Raw genomic sequence first — 26,766 nt, 5'->3', positions numbered from 1 at the left:
ACGTACTTGCACTTACTTGCGGGTCTGATGGTTGCCTTCTTGACAATTCTTCCAGCGGACCGACGTCCGTTCATCTCTCTGTTTGGCTGGCAGGTTGTTCAAGTAATCGAAAGGAGAACGTCGCCATGTTCCAACTGCTTATCTAACAGTGTCGCTTATCTAACAGTGTTACCAAATAAAAATTTAATCCTTCCGCTACCGTTTGCACTTTATTCGATTTCATTATGAGCATTTTTATGAAAATTATAACCAAATTAAATCCGTCCAGAGTTTATGAAAACCCTGTATATATATATATATATATATATATATATATATATATATATATATATATATATATATATATATATATATATATATATATATATATAACTTTATCTATAGCCGGAAAAAATTGTAAGTATTATCTATCTATCTACCTATAATCTTTGACAATGTCTATTGCAACAACTATTTAAGAAATGACAAATAATAATAATAATAATAATAATAATAATAATAATAATAATAATAATATATTTGAATATCTTTTAGTATTAGACGCTAACTATCAGTTTCCAACCCTGCTTTGTACCAACATTCTGGCTCGTAGATGGAAACAACGAAGGGAGTTCGACAGCGGCTGTGATAGTGAGTGCCTCGTGGCTAGTGGTGCTCCAAGAGGAAGGAGTTAAGTGGGCCCAGTAATACACCTACACTACACTTCCACTTTCTGTTACATTTACACGTACATACAATCCCTTCTTTTTATACTCTTTCTCTTTTCTGTTTTCATTTCACACTTCCCACTTTCCTCTACTTTTGCCCTGTTCACCTTGGCTTTTAGCCCTCTTTCCCTGTCTGAACTCCTTTCCCGACTTTGCCTTTTTTCCCGATTGTGTCCTGTATATTATTCTATTTTGTTTTTCAATCATAAATCCTCTGTTTGCGGTACACATTTGACCAATTAGCATTAGTAGCACCTTTGACTAGAAAGCTGGTGCACCTACCTATTTGCCTGTTAATAGTCTTATGAAGTGAACTGAAGTGAACAACGAAGTGTTGAAGTGTGTTCTGGTTCGTGTCAGGTGTCACAGTGTGGGAGGTGGTAACACATCCCATCTTATCTACTCTATACTTTAAATCCTTTGTTAATTTATTATACGCTTAATACACTCAATAACTGCCCAATGAGCTTTGTTACCAGCATTAAACAGGTGATGAAGAAAAAGAACCAATTGTTTTCAAAAGTCAATTATTCTGAATTTTATTAAAAGCTGATCCTAGGTTTGATTCGAAGTTGCTTCTCTGAACGTTCTTGTAAATCATTTCATTAACACTGGCTGCATAAAATATAAGGGAAGTATAAGAATAGTGTCAAATTCTTATTAAATTTGAAATCATAATGGCTGGTGAGGCGTTTGTTAAGTTTGAATTGATGTGCAAAAAAGAAATTGATTATGACTTACGTCAGGAAGATCCACTCGAAGGGAAAGGGTGGACATACGAACTGATGACTGACAACAAAGAACTAGTATCTGCAACGAAAGGAGAGCAAACAATGGACAATCATAGTGCTAAGTATTCTTTGGATGTAGAAATAAACGTTGATAGGGTGAAATCAAAATTCGCAGTACAAGAAGATTCTGCATTTGAAAGTAATTTAGATACGCTAAGAAAAACAGTGGTTCAAGGGACTTGCACGTCGTACTCTAAGGACTCCCAACAATTAACAAGAAGTTTAAATTCAGTTCAGCCAGAAAGGTAATGTTGAATGTTCCGTATAGTAATTGGTTCAGGTTGGTAATACGGTTACATGAGTTTGGAAAGTTTATAGGTTAAAAGCAATACCTGACGAGAAATATCTAGGTATGGGAGATACCTCGAACGTAAATTAATAACCTACAATTTAGAAACGGAATGGCACACATAGACTAATCGTAGGCTATACCAATTACTAGTAATAATAAGATCGATACCACCTATATAAATGTTATGTAGTTGGAATTTTCATGAACTAATGATTGCTTTATAATTGATGACACATTTCTCATCAAGCCTTGTATATATTTACAATATGAGTGCTCGACGATAGTGTTTAATTTATATAGAGGATTTTGTAAAGTAACAGATGTCGAGAATGAAATTTACACCACAATTTTCAAAATTTAAACGTGAAAGGTGTTATACTGGAGGTGCCTTCCATTTCAACTCAGGCAATAAATAAATAAATAAATAAAAATTAAAATAAAATAAAATAAATAAAATTATACCATCAACATCTCAGATATTGTTGAAACTTTTTTTTTTGGAAATAGACATGTTTTTAAACAGACCCTTTTTTTCTCGAAAAAAATTTTCCCGCCAAGTAATGGGCCATCAAAGACGGGAGCACAATTTATGAATTGGAAAAGACATGGAAAATGGTCAACTTCGGAGCCCCACCATTCAGCTATGGAGACAGGTAGAGTTATAATTCTTGTTGTGGTATGTACATAGGGATATAAATAAACTATATTTTATTATAGTTGGGTTTGCGCATGCGTACCTTTTTTTTACATATATTAGCAAATGAATGTTAATTTATCTGAAAAGTCAGTGTTTGCGAATTTTTTTCGAGCACTTCCGGTTCGAATTTTAAAATTCTGTTTTCACGGTAGGTAAGACCTAGTTGCTCGCCTTGCGAGAAAACTTTTGTATCGCTTCTGTGTGCAACCGTTTTGTCCCAAAAAAATCGAGAATATGTAAAATTCTCAAAAATCGCCATTCTTGGGCGCCATTTTCTCGAAAACATCATCCTTTAAAGTTCTGAAATTTTGTCAGATGGTTTAGCTTAACATAAATAATAAACACACCGAATACCATTCTCGACCAATGCTTCATGAATTAACTACGGCCTTTTGAAGTTAGCAAAGTTTCGTTAACTTTGATATCGTAGTTAGCAACACTGGAAACAAAAATGGAATGATTTGATGATGTTTGTGGTTCACATCAATTAAATAAAGAATAAAAGGTTTTCCTGGCTGGTTGTTTATTATTTTGATAAAAAAGCGCTCTGAAATTGTAAAACGAGCCTCCCCCTTCTTCGTTTTCTTTTTTTTAAAAAAACGAAGTAATCTGAGATGGGAATTACGATTACGAAACACACAAATTTTAAGTTCACTTACTCAAAATAGTCTTCAGAAGCAAAATTTCACTGATTTTTTTTCACATGGAACAATTATTTGTTTGCTTCGTGTCTTCTTCGCTAATAGCAGTAGTACACTCAAAACTCGTCCATAGGTGGATCCAAGGAGTCGATCGCCCTCCCAGAAGAAACTTTCTTATCTTATATATAAATAAAACCCATTCGAGAGTTTGCAGCTCTTAAAAGTTGCTCTAAGTAGCAGTATTACACTCCCCCTCAGAAGTTCGTTCTGGATCCGCCCCAGCGTAGCACATTGTCGATAAGTACAAAACACTTATTTATACTTCTCTTATGCTCTTCTGGAAACCTTTACCCTGCTGAAAGTCCGTGTGGAAGAATAAACAGCACTTCAACTGTACGTAATTCATGATTTAGGGTACAGGTTTCCACACGGACTCCTGTTGTATTTATGAATATACAATATTTGGCATAATTTGAACGCAATTTGCCTTAAAATCCTCATATATATACCTTCTGCATCTGAATCCCCCCCCCCCAATGTACAGAGAAATCGGCGCGTTTGCGCATATGTATGTAACAAAAGTTCCTTTTTGCAGACTTCTTAAATCTACACTTTGAATTGCAGAAGCTCGATTTTGCGGAAAGCATGAAGTTAGTTCATAGTGACCCGTTACTGCCATAAAAACTTCGCCATTTTCCGAAAGCCAAAGGTGACTTCGTTGAATACCAGTTACCGGTCGCATACTTTCCCATTCTTGTTTTTTTTTTTTTTTTTCTTCCGGAAGTTGTCGAATTCAGTTCTAGGCAACAAAACGAGAGTAATACCCGGAGTTTGTACTTGCACAATACTCACGAATTCTTCTGCAGTTTTAATACTGTGTATCTGTTTCTGCCTAAGGTTACGCCGCGTTGCCATATTCTTTACACCTCCCCAATACTGTCGCTGAGACCCTAGCTTGGCCGGTTTCACTGCAAAACCACTGCTTTATCGGACCTGTCTGCATTTCGAACATCTGAAAGCGATTTTTAAAGTGGGATGCAGCACCATCATAAATCACTGACACGGTTTGGGAAATTGTACACTTATTCCACGTATTCGAACTTTTTCTATAACCTATATTTTCGCTTTTCTTCGAGTATTTTTAGAATTTTGTCTATGGCTATGAGTACATGAGCCGAATCGTGTGTTTTGTCGTCGCTTATTACAACAAAATTGTCAGTTGTTCCAGATTCCGGTGATATAACTGAATTTCACTTTTCAGAATAACAGTCCAGTTTTCAACGAAGTCCACATGAAGTAAAATAGAATTTGTATCTTGAAATTTTATACGATGCTTTTCGATAGCAATTAAGTCTCTTTGGATTTTCTTGATGTAGTCATGAATTACAATCCTTACAGTTAAACCAGCAATGTACGATACGAAAACGGAAAGTGGCACTGTTTTTTTAACGAGTTTTCCCATAAGGCGTACGTAGTACTTTCATTTTCCGCATGATCAAAGACTCTGCACTTATTCCTTTCATTCCAGGACATTCAGTACATTCTTGAAGAAGACAGCTGTCATTTTCAGCGGGAAAAATGAAATGAAATTTTAAAGTTTTATGTCCCACGGTTATGCCGGTTAGGCTAAAGGAGACGGTGATGATGAGAGATGAGTGAAATGGTGGAAAGAAGAGAGTGGGAGGAAACGGGAAAACCCCGAGAAAACCCGCGAGGACGGTGTTTGTCCACTACAAAGTCCACACGGCGCGAGCTGGGATCGAACCAGGGACCCCAAACACCGGAGGTAGACGCTCTACCACTGAGCCACCGCGCCCCCGTCTCATTTTCAGCGGATCATACTACTAAAGGAAATAGGACACTCATGACAGCTTCAATACAGGTTGCACCTTTGATATGTTGCAACGCAGTAGCAGATAACTTAAAATTTGCACAATACACACACACACACACTTCCCTAGCAGGTTGCGGACTCACCCACTTTAGTCGAATACTATAAAATTCCGAGTGACCCAATCATATGCTGAGGTTGTTCTGTTTAAAAGAAAGTCTGTAAATCTTTGGTGGAACGCGTAAGAAATTGTTTCATTTTTTTATTTTTATTTATTTTTATTTATCTTTTTTTGTCCTTTTTCGATTACTGTAATGACATCGAACTTAATTGAGACTTTGTCTGGATCATTCCAAGTCATGACTGAGGTAATAGTTCAGGCTTTTTGTAGATCGTCAGAATTTATTGGATGGCCATTTTAAGTAAACTTAAAATTTGTGTGTTTCGTAATCGTAATTTCCATTTGAGATTACTTCGGTTTAAGAAAACGGACGACTAAGGGGGAGGTTCATTTTACTATTCCAGAGAGCTTTTTGGATCAAAAAATAAAAAAAGCAGTCACGAAAACATTTTGTTCTTCATTTAATTAATGTGAATCACAAACATCATCAAATCATTGCATTTTTATTGTTTCCAGTGATATCAAAGTTTGTTTCCATTGCTAAATGTGATATCAAAGTTAACGAAACTTCGTTAACTTCAAAAGGCTGTGGTTAATTCATGAAGCATTGGTCGAGAATGGTATTCGGTGTGTTGATTGTACATGTAAAGCTAAACCATCTGACAAAATTTCAGAATTTTAAAGGATGATGTTTTCTAGAAAATGGCGCCCAAAAATGGCGATTTTTGAGAATGCAATTTCTCGAATTTTTTGTGACAAAACTGTTGGACACAGAAGTGATACAAAAGTTTTTTCGTAAAGCGGGTAACTAGGTCTTACCAACCGTGAAAACAGAATTTTAAAATTCGAACCAGAAGTGCACGAAAAAAAAATTCGCAAACTTCGACTTTTCAGATTAATTAACATTCATTTCTTACTTTATGTACAAAAAGGTACGCTTACGCAAACCAAACTATAATAAAATATAGTTTATTTATATCCCTATGTTCCTACCATATGAAGCATTATAACTCTACCTGTCTGCATAGCTGAATGGTGGGGCTCCGAATTTGACCATTTTCCATGTCTTTTACAATTCGTAAATTGTACTCCCCGTCTTTGATGGCCCATTACTTTGCGGGAAAATTTTTTCGACAAAACAAAAAAATATAGGTATCTTAAAAACATGTCTAGTTGCTATAAATAAGTTTCAACAATATCTGAGATGGTGATGGTACATGCTCTGCCTGAATTGAGATGTTAGGCACCTGGAACTATGATCGTTTGGAATTTTATTCAGAACTTAGCTAGAATGAGTCTAGCCTCACTTTTCCGGAGAGACATTAACAAAATGCAAGATGAAGGAGAATTCAAACGAACAGGAATGTTAATTAATTGCAGATTTCCGTACTGCTACTCATTTCATAATGTAGAGACCCAAAACTGCACATTTCATACCGGTACTAATTTCTTTTTAAGGAAATCGACCTTTTATATTTTCACCAATCATTTCTAGGTTATGGAACTTCCATTTCTCCCTACAGGTTCACTTTAGGGGCTTATTGCACGTACACGATATAAGAATTATTGTACGATCAACACTAACAAACTGTGGCGGTATGTTCGTTACTCTACACTGGATGCATTCCGCTACTTTCACTATTAAAATGTAGGCGGGTGGGTGAGTGATAATATAGTGGTTTTGTACTGGTACTTATTTAGACTTTAGTGGTTAGAAACAATACCGTCGTAATAGCCTACAAAAAAACACTAATGCACCTTGGTCTATTGTTTATCTTGCGGGTCCCCCCAGGAACACCCCACCCGGATCCACCATGCAACAATACTGCCTATATTGCATACTGGACGCGCTCACAGATACACCTAGAGGCACCCACAAAGTTAACCTGTCACAACCATCACTTCCAACCTACTGAACCCAGAATTCGGGGACCAGAATGTGCTTATGTAACCCAGTGTAAGGGTATAATATTAAGCTGTATTTACAACGTTGTCACTACGTATTAAATTACACGTATAAACGGAGCTTACAGTTACTTGCTTGCTTAAAATATTTTGCTTACATGCATACAGGAAATAAAAAAAACACAAAGATATCATGCATAGCTAGGAATTTCTATATATGTTTCAATTAGGCATTAGGCAATTATTTTTATTTTAGTCGTATGATTTTATATTTAATTGAGGCCCTTTAGATTAGCGCGCGGTTACCGTTCGCGTAAAATTCTTTTTTAAAGGAAAAAACCCTTGCAACAATAACTTATCTGAATGAAAAAGTTTTTGTCCATCCTCTTCTTACCAAGTTGCACTGTTTCAATGTTTTGCTTCTATTTAAGACATTTCTTTTTTGTTATAATTTACTTATGTAAAGTTATCAATAAAATTACCCTAAATGTGAGGGAACGTCATCTCATGCCTTGGCAGGACACTTGGCATATTATTCCCTATTCAATAAAAGGCTTCGGCCGTCCGGAAGTCACATAGTGGGTCACGAACGCCTACTAAAGCCAGCAATATATATATAAACATTTCAAAGTGTTTTTACGCTTTTTTTTATCCCAACTTACTAAGTTTAGGATTTACAAGATGATTTATTGTAAATGACAAAGCATAACTGCAACAATTAATTTCATCTATTAAATATTTCAAATGTTTATCACATTCTATCTATCTTTTCACTAACTTTTCCATATTTTCGTTTCGACTCTTGCTAGAATTAAATACAGATAAATCTACTTTCACATCATTAAAATTCACATAAATTGTGGTGTCATGTTCACACGAATCTACATTTAGACAATTTGGAGTTGTGAACTCTAATTAGTTTTCATGTACATGTTTTTTGGCAAGTTCTAACCAAAGTTGTCTAGTTTTTGAAGTTGGTTTCCAAACTTTCATACGATCTATTGAATGAGTTCCTAATTATTCACCAGTAAGTGGGTCTATCAGTGCAAACACCTTATCTGTTATTTTTGTTTACAAAGTAAAGGCCTCTTGTACAAATGAAAAAAAAAACTTGCTAATTTTCTTATCTACAGCTGAACTAGGATGACTTTGAAGCAAAAAGAAAATCATTTTCTTTTATAACATATTTACCTTGTGTTTTATTATATTTTTCATTTTTTTTCAAATGTTTTCTTTTCTACGAGAATCAGCCATTATAAGTCTATTTTCCTAATTTAGAGGTTCATATTCATCATATTTATCATTTGTAACTATTCCGAAATACAGAATATTGCGGTTATACAATGAGATAAAGACTTGCTGGACTTACTCCTAAACTATTACATACAGAATAGTTTAGTAAAACAACAATTTGCAATATACCTCTCCCGTGTTAAGTGGTTATCATTGCACAACAATTTAAACAAACGATTAGTTTCTCTATAGATTCTCTCCACCACAGAACTCTTTGGATGATATAGACTAACATAATGGATTTTAATCTCATATTCTTTCATTTTTTCCTTAAATTTACTAGAAACAAAACAACTACCATTATTCACTAAGACAACGAAACACCCCAAAGTGGAAAATAGTATTGCTCTAGACATTTTAAAACGCATCTCGCGGTTGCATTTCTCATAGGAAACATTACATAATATGTACTAAAAACATCTAGCACTGAAAAAGCGAACTTATTTCTATTCTGAGAAGCTTGATACGGCCCTAAAATATCAATAGAAAGCATATCTCGTATGTTCTTTACTTTTGCAGTCTGCAAAGGTTTAGCCGGAGGTGATGTTTCAGCTTTTGTTAACTTACAATCCATACAGTCGCTTTATGAAATCAATAACGTCTCTTCTTAATGACTTCATATAACACACTTCTTTAATAGATGCAATTGTTTTTTCAGCACCAAAAGGACCTTGTTCATGAAAATACTTAACAATTTCGGGAACCATGAAAGGAGGTATACAAATTTTCCAAGAGTCTGGAAAATGTAACTTCTATTCAACAAAACATCATTATTTAACTTGTTAAAATTTTCAGTTCCTATTTTTCACTTTTACGTATGGGTCATTTGGAATACGCAAAAACAATTCTTTTTTTGTACTCTGAACATTCTTGTCTGATTCTGAATTCTTCAACAATAAAATTTCCGAAACATGATGGCAAAACCTCAAATTTATTAACTTCGTGTTGATCAACTTTTGTTTTGTAATATTACCCGTGAGAGAGGATCACTCAGCTGATTACCTTTAGTCTTAATATAAATTATTTTTACTTCGAATCCTTGAATTTCAATGCTCCATCTCGCTAAACGTGAATTCCAATTTCTTATGTTATGGATTTATACTAAAGAATGGTGATAGGTGTAAATTTTTATATGTCTACCATACAACAATTGACACCATTTTCTTAAAGCGACAACAATTGATAAAGCCTTGTTTTCGGTCGTTGTGTAATTATTTTCAGCTTGTTTTAAAGTTCTACTATGGAACCCAAGAATATGGCGTTCGCCATTAGTTTCCAGAAACAAAATGTTCCCTATAGCCACTGAACTACAATCTGTGATGATACTAAAATCATGATCTAAACGTGGATGAGTTAACAATACTTCTTGAGCTAAATCATGTTTCAATTTTTGAAAACTAATTTCACACTCATCATTCCATATCCATTTTTTCTTTTTTTCTCAAAGGTGCAAACAAATGTTCAGCTTTATGTGCAAAGTTACTAAGAAATTTTGAACACCATTGAAATAAACCAAGTACTCGTTGTAGTTCTTTCAGATTTCTAGGTCGTGGTAGATCCTTTATAGATTGTACGTATTATGGATCTTTTGTTATGCCTTGAGAATTTAGATTAAAACAAAAAAATATTTTTTTTTGTTTCAAAATGAACATTTTGTAGGATTCAACCTCATTCCTGCTTCATGTATTTTAGTAAATATTTCATCTAGCAAACAAATTTGCTCTTTGAAAGACATTGTTGGTACTAAGACGTCATCGACATAACAGGCCAGTTGATCATCATACAATCCGAAACCTAACACTGTTTGTAAACAAGTCATGAAAGCTACTGACCCATTTAAGTATCAAAAGGAACAGGTGTAAATTCATACATTTTGTTGTTCCAGTAAAAGGCTGTATAAGGTCAACATTTATCAGAAAGACTGACTTGCAAGTAGGATCCAACAAAATCAAGACAACTATAAAATTGAACACCTTGAAATTTTAACAATAGGTCATCAATTTTGTTTACTTTCAACTGTTTAAGTTTTACATGCTTATTCAAGGAGGTCAAATCGAATACGGTACGTAGTTTGATGTATTCTGTTTTGCTACATATAACAACGGATGAGCATGAATAGACACACACTCTTCTACAACTCCGTTTTCAAGCCATTCTTTTATTTGTTTTTCTATGTTATCTTTAAATTTAAATGGTAAGGGATATTTTCTCTTAACAGTAGGTTTGTCAGTGTCAACTTCAATAGTGTATTCAAAATGATTACATTTACCTGGCACATCACTGAACACACATATATGTTTAATTAACAAATTATAAAGTTGTTGTTTTTGTTGGTCATCGAGATCAACAATTTCATTTACTTTTTCTTTAATGTCACATACAGAAGGAAAATGTTCATTTTCTGGGCTATTATCTTCTACTACAATTCCTGGACTGGTTTGATTTAGAAAATTGATTTTGTACATACTATGAGATTCTTTTATTTCATATTCAATATCGCCAATCTATTTTCCATACAACTCATACAAAAATTTTGATTCCTGTACTAAATCTAAATTTAACTCTTTCAAAGATTTATTATTTACATCTGGATTTTGGTATCCTTCACGTAAATGCTCATATATTTTATCTCTTTCATTAATTTCGTTTAACTATTCAGTCATACATTGTTGTCTTTGCTTAAGCAAATTCTTTACTACGGGACATTTACTTTCTAAAGAATGGCTAAGGTCTTCAGACTCACTTTCAAAAGAAATTTCTGAATCATCAAACTAAGTGACTTTTACATTGTTTACTAACTCAAACTTCTAACCTTCTCCCTTTTGCCTTGTCAAAATTTTAACTTGGTTACTAGTTCCAGAAGAAGGCGAATTACAATCGCCTCTGTCAATTCCCTTTTTCATAGGTACCCTAACGACATTCTGGCCGTGGCCTAATAAAACGATTTTCTCAGCAAAATCTGTCTTTGCATTTGCTAAGGTTAAAAAATCTCGGCCTAACAAACAAGAACAATTTAAATCATTTACAACCAGAAACCTTATGCCATACATCAAAGGCCCTATTTCTAAACAGAGAATAACTTCACCTTTTACTTATTTCATTTTTTTTTACCAGAATAATCAACAAGTACAATACGGGAAGAGGTTATTAATTGAGCATTAGAAACAATGGCAGAAATGGATTTCCACATTTAATAGCTAAGCAGGCTAGCAGATGCTCCAGAGCTGCACAAAGCGTAAATTTTTTCATTGAATATTTGTACCTTTATTTCTGCAGTAGCCTGTGATGAAACAATTTTTTTTAAATTTCTATCACTTTTCCCTTCATCCTCGGATGAATTTTCATCACTATCCCATTGTACAACATGTAAAAGTTTCATTTCAATAGTAACATACACAGTATGACAACCATTAGTGAGTGCATTTACGTTATTACCAGAACTTTTACTGACTTCCCTGTGATGAGCACCCACCACACAAGGGGAATTTAGTTTGGGTGCGGAAAACGAACTTGTCAATCTGGAAGCAAGACGGGCAAGAAGGTTTTGCAGCCAATGGTTTATAGTTCATTGTGTATAAGATTTTTAATATATATTATGTTTCCACTTTCCTCCCTTTGTTTAATTTGCATCTTTCCTCGATTTTATATATTTTTTCACACTATTTTCGAAAGTATTCCGCCAAAATATGAGTTTTTTGTTATCTTGTCAGCACTATCGTGCATTTATAGCATTTCGTATACTTCATACTGCCTTTTTGCACAAGTCCGTACTTTGTGCACGTTTAGATGAAAACGCTCAGCTATTCCCTATAAAATCAGCAAGTTGGCTGCTGAACCCTTAAAAATTACAGTCAGATTTACATTTCAAATATTATTACCAGTTGGTGAAAAAAATGGAAGGCTGAAATTGTTTTTGGAGCCAGTTCTGAAATTACACGGTTCCAAATTACTTATATTTTACCAACATAATATTGCATGCTTTACATTTGTAAGATTAGCATTTGATGGTGGCTCAAACCCTTGGTTTGGTTTGCGTTTCGCTTTTAAGCGTATGCATCACACATTACAAGAATTGCAATTATCAATCATGTAATTCCATTTTTTCTTTGGTTAGTTATAACTCAGTAGGTTACGGTTATGCATTTTAAATGTTGCATGGTCTCTAAAATTTAAACTCAATCCCTTTCTCTTTCGTTTTCTTCGATTTTTTTCGTTATTTTTTGAATGTAAAATTTACTCTAAAAGCATGTACCTTACAAATATAAAAATCCTAAAAACCTGGAAGTGAATCAAGAAAACTACTTTCTCTTCTTTGTCTTCAGTTAAAAATATTGTTTTTATTTTGATGAAACGTTCGTGATTAATTCCCATTAGTATCGTCTTAAAATGAATAGGATAAGTGCGAGTTAAAATGGAACTATAAGAAGGAAATACTGCTGACAATCATCAGGAATCATCTAAAACTGTGTTCTTGGCTTTGTTTTTATTGTTCCAAACATCATTTTGTTATGGTTTGTTCTCTTTTCTGTTTGATTTGTTGACACATAAAAAAAAACAAACACATCTGCAATCACACACATATATTAAAACGATCATTAAAAAAGTGATCTTTACTTGTTCGAGGTTATTTTTAGAAATGTTAACTTTGTTTATAACAGATTTTTACGTCTTCGTTTATAAAGATTTTTAATTCGTGCTAAAGTAAGGTATTACTTTTTTTTATTGTTTTCGTAGTGTTTTTCTTTTCGACATATTCTTCACTATTTGTTAGTTAAGTTCTGAAATTAATTCAATTTTATACTTTACCATCTGATGTTATCAAATGTCTCTGCATTAGATTTCTTCTAATATCAATAGTGTTCTCATTTCTACCAGGGTCAGAATGCGAAGCCGTGGGGCGAAGGACGTAGCCCGGAATTCATTAGGAGAGTGCACTACCTCTAACACAGGGATGTTATTACGTATGAGTATTTTATGTTTAACTGGCCTATCAACAGTAGTATATAGTCATATTACAAAAATATCCTCTCAGACCGTTTAAACACTCAAAATGTAAATTTCAAAACCACATAATTATATTCCGTTACACTCAATAAAAGATCTACATCAAACATAAAGTGAGGTCTTTGGAGTTCAAGGGGAGTAACTGATTTTGAAGTAAGTTTATTTATGCCAAGGAAAAGGATTCTCCATTCTGATATATATAAACTATTAAGAAAACCATGACGCAATTCACTCATTGCTTGACCCTCGAGTGGACTGCGGTGTGATTTTCCTTCTAGTTTGCATATTAATCTGCGGAGTCATTTTCTGAATATAAATAAACCTTATTGGAAACGTCATGTATGACATAGATCCCTTGTATTATGGGACCCTCAATTGAGCTTCTGAAAGCAGTGAACTAAATCCCGTTTTTGAACTATATTTAATTAGATTTAACAATGTAGTTTTTCATGATTTGAGATAAATTAGCACTTTAGGAAAAGGTGGTTGATAAACTCACATGAAGAGGTGATGTAAAAGTGTGGTAATTTACCTTTCTTGTGCTATCTGACATCTTGGGTTTAAAGTTGATATCTCGAAAATATAGTTATGATAGGGTTCAATTTGGCTTCAGACAGCTTAATTGTTATTGACGCAGTGTCTCATTATATATACATATATATATATATATATATATATATATATATATATATATATATATATAAAATTTAAAATTTCTCAATTTTATCTGTTTACATGGCATGAAACAAGGAAATGTCAAGGACGTTTCAAGGTTGTCTTAACCAAGATTCACCCTTAATCTAGATAATAATCTTGAGTTTGGAAAACGCTCGTTCGCAACTTGCTTGTGTAAGTGGGATCGTAAGAATGAATTTGTACCCTTTAAAGAGCTATGTATAACTGAAGGCATATATGTGATATTCATATATACATAATTTTGAACGCACACGTGAGGCAAGACTTGCAAGTTTTCTTTAAGTTGGTTTCCTACATCGCTGGTTCAATATCGTCTTGCCATGTTTCCTCTTCATAATCACCACTTAATTCTACATTATCACATTCACCCACATCTCCGTGCGATGTCTTAGACAATATCTCTGCATATAATTTTAGTTCTTCGATAGGTTTCCCTTCTATGCTGGGGCTCACAGATTTTGTTTATTGCGTTTGAGGGTAGTTCGTCTTTTAAATCAAAAATCCGCCTTGAATCGAAACACAGCAAGACGTAATAAACATTTTTGTTTGAAAACCAGTAAGTCATAGTTTGATTGATTTTGTCAAGGACTTGCATGCATGGATGGACAATATGAAGCGGCCGCGATACGACTTCGCGAACAATTTTGATTATGTATGTTTGTTTACCGAAAAGCGTAAGCACATTTCACAATAAAAAAACTTGGCCATTAGAGATAGGAAAATTGTGCACTTATGGCTCGAGTCCTCGGACATTGTTTTTTCACCATCCATTGAGGAAAAGCAACTTCACTAGAAATATTCTTCTTTGTTGGCGGATTTCATCTTAGTCGCATTTTGCATGAAAAGTAGATATTTGTATCCTTTTCGGGCGTAAATTACGTGGTTTTATCTATTACTTTGATTTCAATAGCTTTTAATTTTCTTAGCCTATTTTTGTGTTAATTCACATTTATGTTGCAATTTAAGTGATTTTAACCAATTATAGCACCATTTCACCACTTATATTATCACACAATAATTATTAATTCATATAGTTAAGTGGGACGAGGTGTGAATTAGTTTATCTGTTGTAGCGTTGAGAGTCCACTGCTCGCTGCACAAGCATTGCTTCCTGAACAGACAATAGTTTTATATGAATACACTTCTTGACGAGAAAGTATTTGTACCAAAACATTTAGTTTTTGAGTAGTTGCTACTCTCATAGGAACTAATACATTTTTTCTTGCGTTGTTAATAATACAATTATTATACTTGTACACACATTGACATCAACAATAACTATTAATTAGCAAATATGAAAATTATAAAATATAGTTCGTTACTTCGCACTTTAGCTTGCACAGAGGTAGGTGGAAGCATCACACTGTTCTGAGTTCTTCTTCCAAATTAGGCTGCGCGAAGGGGGATGTGGGCAACAAGAACACAAACACACAAAAGAACTTGTGAAAGAGGAATTTCGTAGTTGTGCTCTTCGAAAAATTACGTCTTGCCAAGCACTGATTCGAAGAAATCCTCTTGTATGTACGAGGATTATTTAAAGAGCTTATAACGATAACGTTATTAGTTTATATGAGTTGATCACAGCGAACCGTATGCCTCCTCCTGGTGTCCTCAGTACCTCCCACTCTCCAATTCCCCACTTCCCCTACAACCTCCCGCTACGCGCGAGACCCAATCTGTTAGGCAACTCTTGGCTTACAACAACATTGCTTTTGCTAAACTAGTGTTACCTTATGGTCGACACCTTGTGTGAAATGCCCCGGATCAAAATTTTCTTTCATTATCTGGAGCGCACTAGCGGATGCAAAATAGATCTTTTTAATTTTGTATCTAAGTACTATGAGAATCATCAAGGTCTCTTGAATGGATTTTTTAATATTTGTTTTTAATGTAACGATTAATTTGTTAAACATTTTATATTTTAATTTGATGTGATATGAAATTCACGAAATATCAAAACTGTTTGTGCTGTGACAATAATAACTATCATGACATGACAGCACATGATTCGGGTACTCCTTTCTTAGTGTAATTATTAGCAAAACGAACCTACACCTGCGAAACTATTTCGAAACAAGCAAACGGAGTGAAATAAATTGTATATGCCCAGTGAGGAATGTCCGGAGAAATAATAACTGTATTCCTTTCAATAGTAACTGTAGTTTAACGCAGAACCCAACTTTAAAGAACTTGAAACCACAAACTTAATCAAACGACTTAATGATCTTACCTTTCTTCAGACACTATTACGTTTTGACCTTGAATTTCATCATGAAACCATTGCATTAAGGAAACATAAAAACACACAAATCTTGAAAGCTAATGTTGATAACTACTCTTTGCACCTCTTATACGGTACACCTTCTATACAGTATACAGCTTACCTTCTTCCAAAACAAAACACAGTCAACGCAGCAAGATGATAGCTAGTCCATAATTCGGTACCATGTTTGGAAATTTGTAGAAACACATGTACCGTACCGAATCATCAAGATTCCCATAAGGCCCTAGAGTAACTTTTACGTTTGAAAAGAAATGTTTAATCGAATATTTCTGATTAAGGCCTACAAATTCGTGATAACAGTGCTACTAACGTGAAATGTCCAGAATATCGCTTGAGAACGAAATATTTAAAAATGTACAAACTTGGGCCTGCACTTCAAATTAAATAGTTGAATATAATACAAAGTATGAGTAGTCACATACGTAGATTACTTTATCTCTGTGGGTTCAAACTTCAGAAGAACGATCACGCGGTACTTCACTATCTTCGACACAAAAGCCGTTGCTTGTATGGAGCGCAAGCCTTGGGCCGCCAGGTTGGTCCAACGCTGATTTCTTCCGGTGTGTGGTCTACTATGCAGTAACATGTTTAATCATATTCGATATTTAATCTTTTAGTATAATAACTAAATTAACCATGACCTGTATCAATTTCCATTGTTTCTTTGTTTAATTCTTTTTCCTTTCATAACTTTAATAGTCTGAATATGTTATTCCAATTTGTTCTTTTTGGTTAATTTTTATCTTGTTATACATTTTCTTTGGATGATTTTGCTTAGTTACTTTACTAATCGGAATGTTTCCAATTATTTATAAAATGTTCGCTAATTTCTTCTTTTAAATCCAACTTTTTATCGCTTGTCATCGTCACCTAACGATTAAAGTTTATGGAGGTTGATGTTCGAAGAAATAGTAGTTCCTTAATCCAGTTGACTTGTTTCAGTGTATGTTTGATAGCTGAACAGCGAACATGACAATGCATACATGCATCAAGGCGTGATATGCCAGAATATTTCCCCAATTGAAGCAAGAAATAAGATATACTTCGGCATCATTTAAAGAGCCACTAGATGGAAGCAATAAATTGCATTCACGTTGAATTCTGAGAGGTGACATTTAATGCAAAGAAAGTGTATATGATAATATGCATCATGCAGAGACGTAGAAAGCATGGACAGAATAACGAAGTTTTAACCTTTAAGCATATACAGTCTGCCCCATGTTTCTGTTTTGGGATTTCCCTTATGGAATAAATCTCTTTTAGTAACAATATCAAACATAATTTTCAATGCTAAATTCCTCGAGAAACGAACTACAATTCCAATCTCCGAATCGAACTTAGAAACTTTGGAATGAATCTCACACTCTGTCCCCGTAGGTGCACAATCTAATGCGTATTTTTAAATCAGCTATAAAACTCCACATAACCATGGAGTTGCCTACGGTTCCATTTGAAGTTTGAATTTTATTTACGGTCTTTAGACATCTATGGGTTAATATCTGGTTTCAGAAAAAAGCATTTTATCTGTAGATCAAGATCACGCAAAAGTTAATCCACAATCTTCAGATCTTACTGTTGCAACTACATATATGTAGGTCTAATGGTGCATTTGCTGTGAGAAAAGCTAAACTATCCAAGCTGGAATCACTTGAAATGAAGTTTTGCGCACAATGCTGCACATATCATGGACCGAAAGAAAAGGGAATGAACAAGGATTAAAGGAAACTAATGAAGGACGACAAATCATGGAAAAGATAGTCAAAAGAAGAAACGGCATTTTGGGCCATATTATTCGGCACTCCTATTGGATCACCATGCTGATAGAAGGAAAGACAATAGGAATATCGTGAAGAGGACAACCAAGGATACAATATATAGACAGTTACGAAGAAGAGACTTTATCAAGATATAAAACTGATCTCCTATGTGAGAGAAAAGTTTCAAAATTTCCATGTTGCCCACCAACCTATGGTTGGGTGAAGAGGAAGGAATCGAGAATTTAACGAGTGATTTCCTAAATTTACGATATGAGCACTAGTTCTTCATGGATGATTAGAAACTTTATTTCATAAATCTAAGAAGCCAATCCCACCTCTTGAACGAGTGTTCTCACTATTAATCCATGCATGAATGACATGTCGTAGCTTTGTTACGTAATATACGTGCAGTGATAATAAAACTTCGTAATTGCTATTTGCAAGCTTTCATATGAGAACGTCGGTACGGTGTCGTGTTCCTCTATGAAATAACCATCGTTCAAATATCGGCTGCTACAAGTTACTTTTTACTCTCAAAACACATTCTTTTGTTATTATTGTTACATTTTTTAGCTGCACTTCTTGTAGATTATCTTAAACTTCGTTGACCAGTGGGTAGTGAAGGCTAGGAAATATCTTCACACTTCTGTTCATTTCTTTCACTGCGTGGGTTATTCCTGTGGCCGTAATGTGGTCTTTAAGGGGTTAAGCCGTGTATAGTACGGAGACTTGTACGTACAAGTTTACGACATCTTTTCGCCTTTTTGTACAGTAAATACAAGGAACAAACCAATACTTGCATGGTTGACTCGGTGGTTGGATGGTTAACTCTTTGACGTTTGGAATGAGCGGTCGCGGGTACAAGTCGGCAGGTAAAATATTTTGCTTTCTAAATATGTTTCTGTATCTCCATTTATATTATTAATGTATGTTTTCTTTCATTTGTCGTATATTAGATGTTTTGTTCATAGACAAGGGTAGGTTAAATTAGTTTTCGTTATACATGTTTACACTTTCGTATCTTTTGTTCAAAATGGATTTCTATATGCTCGTATTTATTAATAATTAATTATTTATTTCAATGTTGGTGGTCATGGGTTGGCGGTGATTAGGTGAGATTATGTTTGCAGAAAATATAGCAATGCGTTATTTTTCCTTTGTTCAAAAATTGCTGTGAGTGTGTGTTATACAGCTAAACATTTTACTTACTGCTGGTGCCAGTGTCATCAGTTTTCTGTACGTACACGCTCTGTCTAATCACGTATTTAGCGACTCATTATGTGTTAGCACGTATTTCGAAAATGACCTCTGGATTATTATCCTGATACAAAAAAAAGCTTGATAATAAAATAGTATTAAAATTGTATTTGCTTTATTTGAACACGTGCAATTTTTTACATTACATTTTAGAACAAGCATACCAGAACTCGTTTGGTATATGGCTTAATATCACTACTAATTTTTTGAACCATATATGTAAGTCTCAATGGTATGCTGTTGGTTATAATATCCATGAATACAAACGCATGCTTTTGGACTAAAACTATGCCGTGTGTAAGTGAGGGCAGTCTTCTAGAACGGATTTGCTCGTGCGTCCGTCTGTGAACAAGTATCAGTGGAAAATGGTTAAATATTAGTGAGAAAAGGATTTCTTGCAATTGGTTCAACCTCCAAAGAATAGGTTCTGTCTTCTTATTTAAGTCTCTATTCAAACTTGAATTGGTTCAAATTAATCATTTCCAATTTCAACGTTTATCAGTATAGAACGAATATTGTAATATAGCGAGAAGTATTTGTTTCCAAACGATTGAGCGTCTTAACAAAACTTTCACGACTATCCAATGTACTTTACCGAAATGAAGATAGTTCAAATTTAATATTCCGTCCAGTTTCAAAAGTGAATTCCGTATAGAATAAACGCTAAATCACTGTTTCTTATAGATATTTCAGCGTCCCTCGAATGGATTCAATTTCGCCCGTTAACCCTCTATTCAAACAGAAATTTCTTCAGACTAGCCATTAGTTTCAGACTTAACGAACGAAACCGTATAACAAAACGTAATCCATAACGAGAAGTGATTGTTTTCAAATGATTCTGTGTCTATACACAACACATAATGACTGCCTACAACGCTCCTGCTAAAACCGGCAGGTTTTCAAATTCCCTATTACTAATTCCACTTTCAACGTTTATTGCCTAGAATGAAAACGGTATCAGGGAAGGAAAACCGGTTTGCTGCCAAGAATTCAACGTCTCAAAACAACATACCGTTACTTTCCTGGATATTACTAGTGTTTCTGGTTTCAAAATTTATTTCCGTGGAATGAACACTATAAATCCTATCTGGAAGCGACTTTTCGCATTGGACGAAGCACCTCAATCATACGTTCCAACTTCTGCGTTGAAATCTTATTCAAACCAAACCTGGTTAATAGTAGCCACTTCCGGTTTCAACTTCTTTCGCCAGAGAACGAAAACATAGCAAGAAGACGTCTTTCAACAAACAATTGAGCGACAAACATAACATGACTCTTAGCATCGCTCGCCCAAAACTGGAGGTGGCTCACATTTTATATTAATTAACCGATTAAGTAAGTTTCTGATACTTATTTCTATATTGATATCGCGGTAAGAGTTATTGAATGCGTTTCTACAGTCAGCTGAGCTTTCTAACTAACCCACAGCGTACCAACCCACCTTGTGCATTCAAAGCTGTGCGATTGAAATTAACGATTTCTGGTTCTAATATTTTACATCATGGGACGAAAACGGTAACAGACTGTAACAAACTGTTTTTATAACCGATTCAGTGTTTAGAGTGAACAACCCACAGCATTTTACCAACATCGGAAGTTGTTGAAAGTTTCTAAACAGGTAATTCAAATACTCATATTTGTAGAGTAAGGACGATAAGAGATAACGACATATGGTTTTGTACAACTGATTCAGCTCCTCAAGAGTAGGTCCATCGCCTTCGTTAACCGTCTGTTCTAATCGTAAGCATTTCAAATTAGCCATTTCCGGTTTCGACGTTTATTGCTACAGAATGGAAAAGGCAACAGATTGCGAAAGTCGAGTTTTTGCAAACATTTCAATGTTTAAATTGAACGTATCATGATTACCTACAAAGCTCTACCAGAAACAAACATCGTTCAAATCTACTATTACATCTGGATTCAATATATTTTTAAACTTTTATTGCCACAGAGCAAAAAGATAGCATATGACCAGAATCAGTTAGTCATCCATTGGAATTCAATTCAAACTGAAATTAGTTAGAATAGACCGTTTCTTGTTTCGATGTTCATCATCATAAAACGAACACCGTATGATTGTGAGAAGCGTTTTGTGCAAACGTTTTAGCGTCTAACACATATTAACATATCTCTACTATTCACAGCACTATATCAGAACCGCAAGTGCTTGAAACTTACTACTACTTCCGATATCAATACTGTCTTCCATAAAGCGAAAATGGTAAGATATATTAATATATGGTTTTCTAGGATCGACTCAGCTTGCCTGAAAACGATCTTTCTCGTTGTAGCTCTATTCAAACCGAAAGTGGTTAAAAATATTCGTCTCCGGTTTCAACAATTATCGTTATAAAACGAAAATGATAACAGTATCGAGGAGCTGTTCTTTTTTTTTATTTTTTTATTTTATTTTATTTTATTATTATTATTATTATTTTATTTTTTTTTTTTTTTTGTAAATGATTGCTACTCTTGTTACCTGATTTTTGTAGAGAAAACTGAATAAGATGTCAAAAATCTCTTCTGCGGTCGGATCAGCCTGACAACGATACGTTCTAAATCATTCCTTAATTTTCTGTTCAAATTGGAAGTACTTGAAATTCGCGATATTTTCAATATTTATCTCCATAGAAGTAAAAGGTAACGGATAGCAAGTAATGGCTTTTTGAGATTTATCCAGCAAATAGATTCTATCTTCGATTTTGTTACTTTATGGCAACCAGTTGTTACACATGTACAACTTCAAGTTTCAGTATTGATTTCCCATATTTTGGAAGTCTTAGTTTCACACTGTGAAACGATATTCACTTGTTTACCCTGGGTATGAGTAACATATTTAATACACCCTACCAGATTAATACAGTTAGTCATATATAAAAAAGTTGTACCTATAGAACAGATATTTGGCAGAAGTTATGGGAGTGGTTAAAAAAAAGTATGTCGCCCTCACAGTTTGTCCTTCACTGCCATTAATTTGAACCTTTATCCTGATTTGAAATATTATCCTAGTCCAAATTAGTACTGTTATTTGGATCGTCTTTCAGCCAACGATGTATGTTTTAACCACGACAAGTTTTTACCATTCTCACATTTACGTTCGTTATTTCACACATTCCGCTAACACCGTATCACTTGTACATAAACGCAAATATTTTATAAATTCTGTAACGCTTTCAACTTTATCATGAGATTTTTAACATTTTTTTTTTCCTTATTTCCATTTTTACGGAATATTTTTCCGGCTTCTTTCTCTGTACTAACTACCTTATAAAGAAAAACTCAAGATATTAGCTCTAGGAAATTCCAGGACTAACAATAAAAGCGTAAGTTCATGAGTTTGAGACTCGTTTAGGTCATTTATTTTGTATATAATGATATATACCTTAGTGCATGAATAATTATATTAATAAAGTTTGGACCGTTCTTTACACTTTAATTGATATGTGTGTACCAAAAGTTTTCAAATTTGTAAAATCTACAGGTTAATAGGAGTAATATTACGTTCTAGGATTAATTTGCTGTAAATGAATAATAATTTCTGTAATGTTGGTTGGTGCTGTAATCAAGGGAATTAATTTAGTTGTTAAAATAGACCTAACACGCAGCTACAGTTTTACTTACAATTAATCAGCAAGGAGAAAATATCTGTTGACCTGTTTTCCAAAATGCCATCTAAACTGTAAACTATTCTTAAGAAATACCAAACTGAGAAAAGGATGATTTTCTTTTCTATCTCATCTTCAATTAAACTTAATAGTCACAAGTCCACGGTATCCATTTATATTCCTTTCCACCCGTACGATTTTTTCCTAGTCTAGTATGATCTACTTATCCTGATGAATATGATTTTGTTTTTTCTTTAAACTAGTAGCTTTCGGAAAAATTAACTTGCACATTTGTGCATGTTCGGCCGATACTGAATATATAGGTAATTCTATCTACCTGCACAATTGGGTAGGTCAGTGCTGAAAGAGTTAAATGTGGTAATTAGCACGCAGGAAAAAGATTACCAATTTTGTTTAACTTACCGTGAGATGAACGAAAATAAAGGTTATGTACTTTATGTATAATTAATATTTACAATAGTATAACATAAGATATTTTTACACAAATAATGATATCGATATATCTACAATAGGCGGATCATTTCACTTGCGTGAGTAATACGCGTGGGAACTGTAAAATTTTTGTGAATGGTTGGTATATCAAAAACGATAAGATAATACTTTAAAATACGACACTAAGAATTTGTTTTGATAATCCAAGTTGGCCTTGTTTAGTGCAGAATGATTACCAGTTGAGAAGTTAATTTTGTGTGCTATGTGATTTCCGGTTTTGTTAATCACTGTGTGCATGAGTTTCGTATATTCCTGAGTGTATACTAATGTTTAAGGTAAAGTATATATATTTGATTTTCTTGAGCATTTAATACTTGCTGCTCAAGGTACACAGTAAAAATTACTATGAAATCTTCAAATAATAGTCACGTTTGTTGCAAATAATCAAATCTTTCGGCCTTTATTATTATTTGGCGAAAGTGTGCTCAGTACATTTTACACACTGCGACAGTTTTTTAAAAGTAAAAAGCTAGTGTGCAATTGTGCTGTCTGTAACGAGAGAGACCCGTCGGATTATAATTTTTGACGTACAAATATAATCCTCTTCCCGTCCTTATGATACTCATTTCAAAGAAGGTAACATGCTAAAATGCCACTTATATGAAGACATTGGACATATATTAGATAATTTATTTCAATCAGTTCAGCCTCCTGTCTTTTATAATCTGACGCATAAGTTATTTCTTCCATTTTTCGGTACTCAGAATGTAGCATTTATCTTCACACCTCCTTTTTGCTTGAAACATAAAATACAATAATGGGTCAAGTGTTTCAAGATGTTAATAACACTGGAGTGACGTCGTTTGCAAAAAAAACCCTGTGGTAGGAGGTTTTCAAATCCAGTATATCATTTTGATTTCTCCGAATAGCATTACACTGTTATTAGAAATTTAAATTCTATCTTCTGAACTCAAACGTACAAGCACTGGTGTAAATGTAACTTTGACGAAGGTACTAATGCGTGACCATATTTCCTTAACGTGGAGTTCTGTAATCTTAATATCATCTATATGAAACAAATAGATAAAAATTACAAGAAATTGAAAGATCAACATATCTCAAACATATTTATTTAATAAGATGTAGCAATATAACAACAGCCGCAAAGATTGTTGCACCTATTATAATTTACTATTTCAAAGTATCATATTTTTTAAAAGTACACCTAGAGATTGATATATTAATTGAAATGACGTTTTTTGTGCAACATTTTAAAAGTTGTTACTCTTTTTCTGTTTTAATTGTCAGAATAATACAATTTTTATGTAGCTGCAATTGCATAATGGTCTTGCGATTTTTAAATTTTCTGACACAAAAGTTAAAGATATATAAATATTTTTAGTGACAGCGAATTTGTTTTCGCTCATAAAGATGTTTATTCCATATAGCACAAAATATGTATGTTTGTATATACTTGATTTAACTCTGATATCTTATATTTAAAGGAATTCAAAATTTTGTATAGTAAAGCGTATTTTGAGAATAGAGAGATATGGAAACTCCTGAACAGTTCTCGGTTCCATATTTGTACATGGCTTTATTTAATAGAACAAAACTAAACATATTTCTATTATGAAATATAATGAATGATTTTATATCTTTACATCTTCATTTTTACTTAGTAATTACCTCAATACACATTAACTTGTTTATTGAATTTCTTACAGGCGAGATGACATGTTTGTTCTTCAAAGAGAAAAGAATACATTTATTACATTAAAGGAAACAATTTCTTATTCAGATGAGAAATCTCATCCCTCGAAGCAGTTTGACAGAGGATTTAATCGGTCACGATTGTCAAGTCATTTGCTTGCACATAAAAGTGAGAAGCAATATACGTACCGAAAGAGTGATAAACGCTATGGTCAAAGTTCAAATATATCAAGTCATAAAATAATACATACCGTTGCAAAATCCCAAAGATGCGTACAGTGTGGAAAGGGATTTAGTAAACGTTCACGTTTGGCTAGACACGTGTTAATTCACACAGGGGAAAAATCTCACATTTGCCAAGAGTGTGGAAGGGGATTTAGTCAACGTTCAAATTTGTCTAACCACATGTTAATCCACACAGGGGCAAAACCTCACACATGTCAAGAATGTGGTAAGCGATTTACTCGACGTTCAAGTTTGTCTACACACATGTTAATCCACACAGGAGAAAAACCTCACACATGTCAAGAATGTGGAAAAGGATTTAGTCAACGTTCATGTTTGTCTACTCACATGTTAGTCCACACAGGAGAAAAGCCTTACACTTGCCAAGAATGTGAAAAGAGGTTTTCTGTACGTTCATGTTTAGTAAAACACATGTTAATACACACAGGAGAAAAGTCTCACATATGCGAAAAGTGCGGAAAGGGATTTAGTCGAAGTTCAAGTTTATCTACACACATGTTAACTCACACAGCCGAAAAACCCCACGTTTGCCAAGAATGTGGCAAAGGATTCCTCTTCCGTTCAAGTTTGTCTAAACACATGTTAATCCACACAGGAGAAAAGCCTTACACGTGCGAAGAATGTGGAAAGAGGTTTCGTGTACGTTCAGGTTTAGCAAAACATACGTTAATACACACAGGAGAAAAGTCTCACAAATGTGAAGAGTGCGGAAACAGATTTAATCAACGTCCGCATCTGGTTAGGCATATGTTAATTCACACAGGCGAAAGACCACACGCTTGCCAAGTATGTGGTAAGGGGTTCAGTGTTCGTTCAACTTTGTCAACACACATGTTAATCCACACAGGAGAAAAATCTCATATGTGCCAAGAATGTGGAAAGCGATTTAATCGACGTTCAAATTTGTCAACACATATGTTGATCCACACAGGAGAAAAACCTCTCACATGTCAAGAATGTGGACAGGGATTTCGACGACGTTCAAGTTTATCTACACATATGTTATTTCACTCAGAAGAAAATGCTCCCATATGTCAAGAGTGTGGAAAGTTTTAGTGTACGTTCAAATTTGACGAAACATATGTTGATCCATACAGGAGAAAAGCCTTACACATGCAAAGAATGTAGAAAGATGTTTAATCAACGTTCGCATCTGGTTGCACACATGTTAACTCAAACAATCGAAAAACCACACGCTTGCCAATTATGTGGAAAAAGATTCTGTGTTCGTTCAAGTATGTCTACACACATGCTAATCCACACAGGAGAAAAACCTCACACTTGCAACGAATGCGGAAAGGGATTCACTCTTCGTTCAAGTTTGTCTACACACATGCTAATTCACACAGCAACAAAACTTCACACATGACAGAAATGTGGAAAGCGATTTAGTTAACCTTCAAGTTTGTCTACGCACATGTTGATCCACACAGGAAAAAAAATGCTCACATATGTTAAAAGTGTGGCAATATA

At 34.2% G+C, this 26,766-nt stretch overlaps 1 protein-coding gene and 1 non-coding gene across 2 annotated transcripts; one reads left to right on the top strand and one right to left on the bottom strand.

Moving 5' to 3' along the window:
• Positions 1–608: 608 nt before the first annotated feature.
• Positions 609–26,541, top strand: LOC145691077 (uncharacterized). The gene is made up of 2 exons (XM_081766743.1): positions 609–1,743; positions 25,062–26,541. Exons 1-2 carry the CDS (start codon positions 1,385–1,387, stop codon positions 26,347–26,349), a joined length of 1,647 nt encoding a protein of 548 aa, XP_081622869.1. The 5' UTR covers positions 609–1,384; the 3' UTR covers positions 26,350–26,541.
• On the bottom strand, positions 4,873–4,944 carry TRNAR-CCG (transfer RNA arginine (anticodon CCG)). The gene has a single exon. It is a non-coding gene; the product is annotated as a tRNA-Arg (tRNA).
• Positions 26,542–26,766: the final 225 nt, after the last annotated feature.

This window comes from Thermobia domestica, chromosome 7 (assembly GCF_964235325.1).
Source record: "Thermobia domestica chromosome 7, izTheDome1.hap1.1, whole genome shotgun sequence".
Classification (NCBI taxonomy): Eukaryota; Metazoa; Arthropoda; class Insecta; order Zygentoma; family Lepismatidae; genus Thermobia; species Thermobia domestica.
This window is presented reverse-complemented; position numbering and strand designations above follow the sequence as displayed.

Bases quoted from the DNA above. Each gene is read 5' to 3' on its own strand.
- LOC145691077 (XM_081766743.1), top strand. From the start codon at position 1,385: ATGGCTGGTGAGGCGTTTGTTAAGTTTGAATTGATGTGCAAAAAAGAA. The intron at 1,744-25,061 runs GTAATGTTGAAT...AATTTCTTACAG, and splicing joins AATTCAGTTCAGCCAGAAAG to GCGAGATGACATGTTTGTTC.